The sequence below is a fragment of the Clinocottus analis genome, unplaced genomic scaffold (assembly GCF_023055335.1).
Source record: "Clinocottus analis isolate CAN_PGR_092001 unplaced genomic scaffold, fCliAna1.0.p SCAF_40, whole genome shotgun sequence".
NCBI lineage: Eukaryota > Metazoa > Chordata > Actinopteri > Perciformes > Cottidae > Clinocottus > Clinocottus analis.
This window is the reverse complement of record NW_027176154.1, coordinates 445,978-448,477: the sequence shown is the minus strand read 5'-3', so window position 1 is coordinate 448,477 and position 2,500 is coordinate 445,978. Positions and strand designations below refer to the sequence as shown.

Genomic DNA, 2,500 nt, shown 5'->3' with positions numbered 1-2,500 from the left:
GGATGCTGCATCTTTGCTGCTGATCCTCTATTTGACTACATGACAATAACTTATGAATTCATTTATTCCTAAAATATTATTTGTATGAAGTAACTTTTCTCAAATTTTACCGTTTTATATATTTTATATTGTTTATGTTTATATGAAATCAGTTATTTATCTTCTATTATTTAAATTCATACGTGCTCATTAGAATATATATATATATAAAAACCAATGTGATTATGATAATATTATTATTACCTGATCAGATTCAGACTGAAATAAAAATAAAAAACTCAGCTGCTCCAACTTTTATTCACCATCATAAATATTCAGTTTATTACAAAGCAACATTATAAATAGATTTATAAAACACGGAAACATCTTCTCGAGATAAAAGTGACACGTTGGCAGAAAGAAAAGAAAAACACGAAGCCATTCGGCTTCCGTAGTTTTTCATCCATAAATTAACAAAAGAGCAGATGAGACGTTTGTTCTGTGACGCGGACGTGAAGGAAATCAATCAATTTTCCAATATTTATGCTACAAATAAGGTAATTTTAAGGGAATTTCGCGTTTTAACGAGTGAAATCCAAAAAAACTGTTTCGTTTTAAACGGAGAAAAAACTGAAAACTAAATAAAAATGTTTTCTTAACTTTAAGATGTAATTATTCTCTCGTCGTATTCAGTATGTTTGAACTCTGCCGCGCACCAAACTCCATCAGAAACATGCCATGTTCTTCCTGTCCTACAAGAAACATTATGGTTTATTATGGGATGTTCTTGCGAATTCAATCTTCATGTTGAAGCCGAACACGAGCTAAAATACAAAAGTGACTTACTGAAAGAAAAAAACAACCTTTTCTTAACTTTAACATTAACTTATTCTCACGTTTCATCCAGTACAGTTTGAACTCAGCCGCCATGTGTAAAGCAAAGCCACACACACCAAACTCCATCCAGAAAGACGCATGTTCTCCAACAAGTAGCCTTTATGTCTCATTATGGGCTGTTTTGGGGAACTCAAAACATTTTTTCAAGCCGAACACGAGCTCATGAAGTGGGACTTCTTCCGGCGTGTGAACCGTGTCCCTCGGTGGAGGTGTCCGGCCCCGGGGGGCCGGCTCACCAGCTCCAGTGGTACATGTGCGCCAGCTGCCGGACCCCTGGTTGCTGCTGCGGCAGCTCCGCGCCGTACGCGGGGCGCAGCAGCGGGGAGTAGGCGCACAGGGGCAGGCCCAGGCCGGCGGCCCGCAGCGTGGCCTCCAGGTCCCGCGCCGTGAGGCGGTCCCCGCAGGGCTTCCCGTCCCGCACCAGCAGCGGGACCGCGACCCGCCGCGCCGGCGGCAGCAGCAGCCGCTCCCGCAGCGCCTGCAGGCCGTGCTCGGCCCGCTTCATCTTGTATCGGTGGTTCTGGAACCAGATCTTCACCTGGTTCGGGGTGAGGCGGATCAGCCCGGCCAGGTGCTCGCGCTCCGGGGCCGACAGGTAGCGCTGCTGCCGGAAGTGACGCTCCAGCTCGAAGGTCTGCGCCTTGGAGAACAGCACGCGCCGCTTCCGGCCGCGGCTCTTCTGCGCAGGCGCGGCCGCGGAGGGCTCCGCCGGGGACGTGGTGTCGGTGCGCGACTCCAGGGAAACACCGTGAACTGCGGAGGGAGAGGACACGCGGTGACGTCAGGGACTCAACCTGCAACTCAACCTGCAACTAAACCTGCAACTCAACCTGCAACTCAACCAGCAACTAAACCAGAACTAAACCTGCAACTAGGAACTAAACCTGCAACTACACCTTGAGTTGAGTTCTCTGAACAACTTCCACCATAAGTTATGTATAAAAGAAAGCTCATATTTCTATTTTCTTTATACTGAAAAAAAAACCTTTTTGAATATATATTAAGTTATATTATTGTTATGTGTCACGACACTTTAGACGCTGAGCAAAATTGTTATATCTTTAATATCTTTTACCTTAAGGTTCATTTGTCAAGAGGAACAGATTAATAATCTCTTCATTGTGACATAAAACATCTTCAATTTTACTGAAGCGGCTCTGGAACCAGCCTTCATTCACAAAAATGATATTTTAAAGTCCCACACGGGTCTGGATGATTGACAGCTCTCCTCTGCAGCAGGTTTATTGTTCAGGACAACAACTAAACATCGGCAGCAGTTCTGAAGTATAAATCCAAGTTTAAGGTTTAATATGAATAAAGTATTTATGATAACCTACGTCCATGTGTGGCTGTGGGGCTGCATATGAAAGATGATTAAACGATGATGTAATACATTTTAAAATCACTTTTAATAGTGAAACTGAAGTTGAATTGACTAAAAGGAGAAAGGCATCAATTAATAATCTGATAAATATAATTAAACCCATTAATTTGGGAATAACGCAGAAGAGTCAGACTCTGTGGAGCCAGAGATGAGACATAAAGAAGGCGGAATGAACATTCTAATGATATTATTAAATATGCAGGTGTGTGTTGTCCTCACGTGAGAAGTGCACGTCACCGG

The 2,500-nt window shown here is 43.4% G+C and overlaps 1 protein-coding gene across 1 annotated transcript in view; it reads right to left on the bottom strand.

Annotated features, from left to right (window-relative positions):
- Window positions 1–1,108: 1,108 nt before the first annotated feature.
- The window catches only part of nkx2.2b (NK2 homeobox 2b), a 1,612-nt gene continuing 220 nt past the window's right edge, over window positions 1,109–2,500 (bottom strand). The window contains exons 1-2 of the mRNA XM_068598707.1: window positions 2,498–2,500; window positions 1,109–1,629 (exon numbers count right to left, since the gene is read on the bottom strand). The exon at window positions 2,498–2,500 is cut by the window's right edge and continues 220 nt beyond it. Coding sequence (XP_068454808.1) covers window positions 1,109–1,629; window positions 2,498–2,500 — 524 coding nt within the window. The remainder of the gene's footprint in view (window positions 1,630–2,497) is intronic.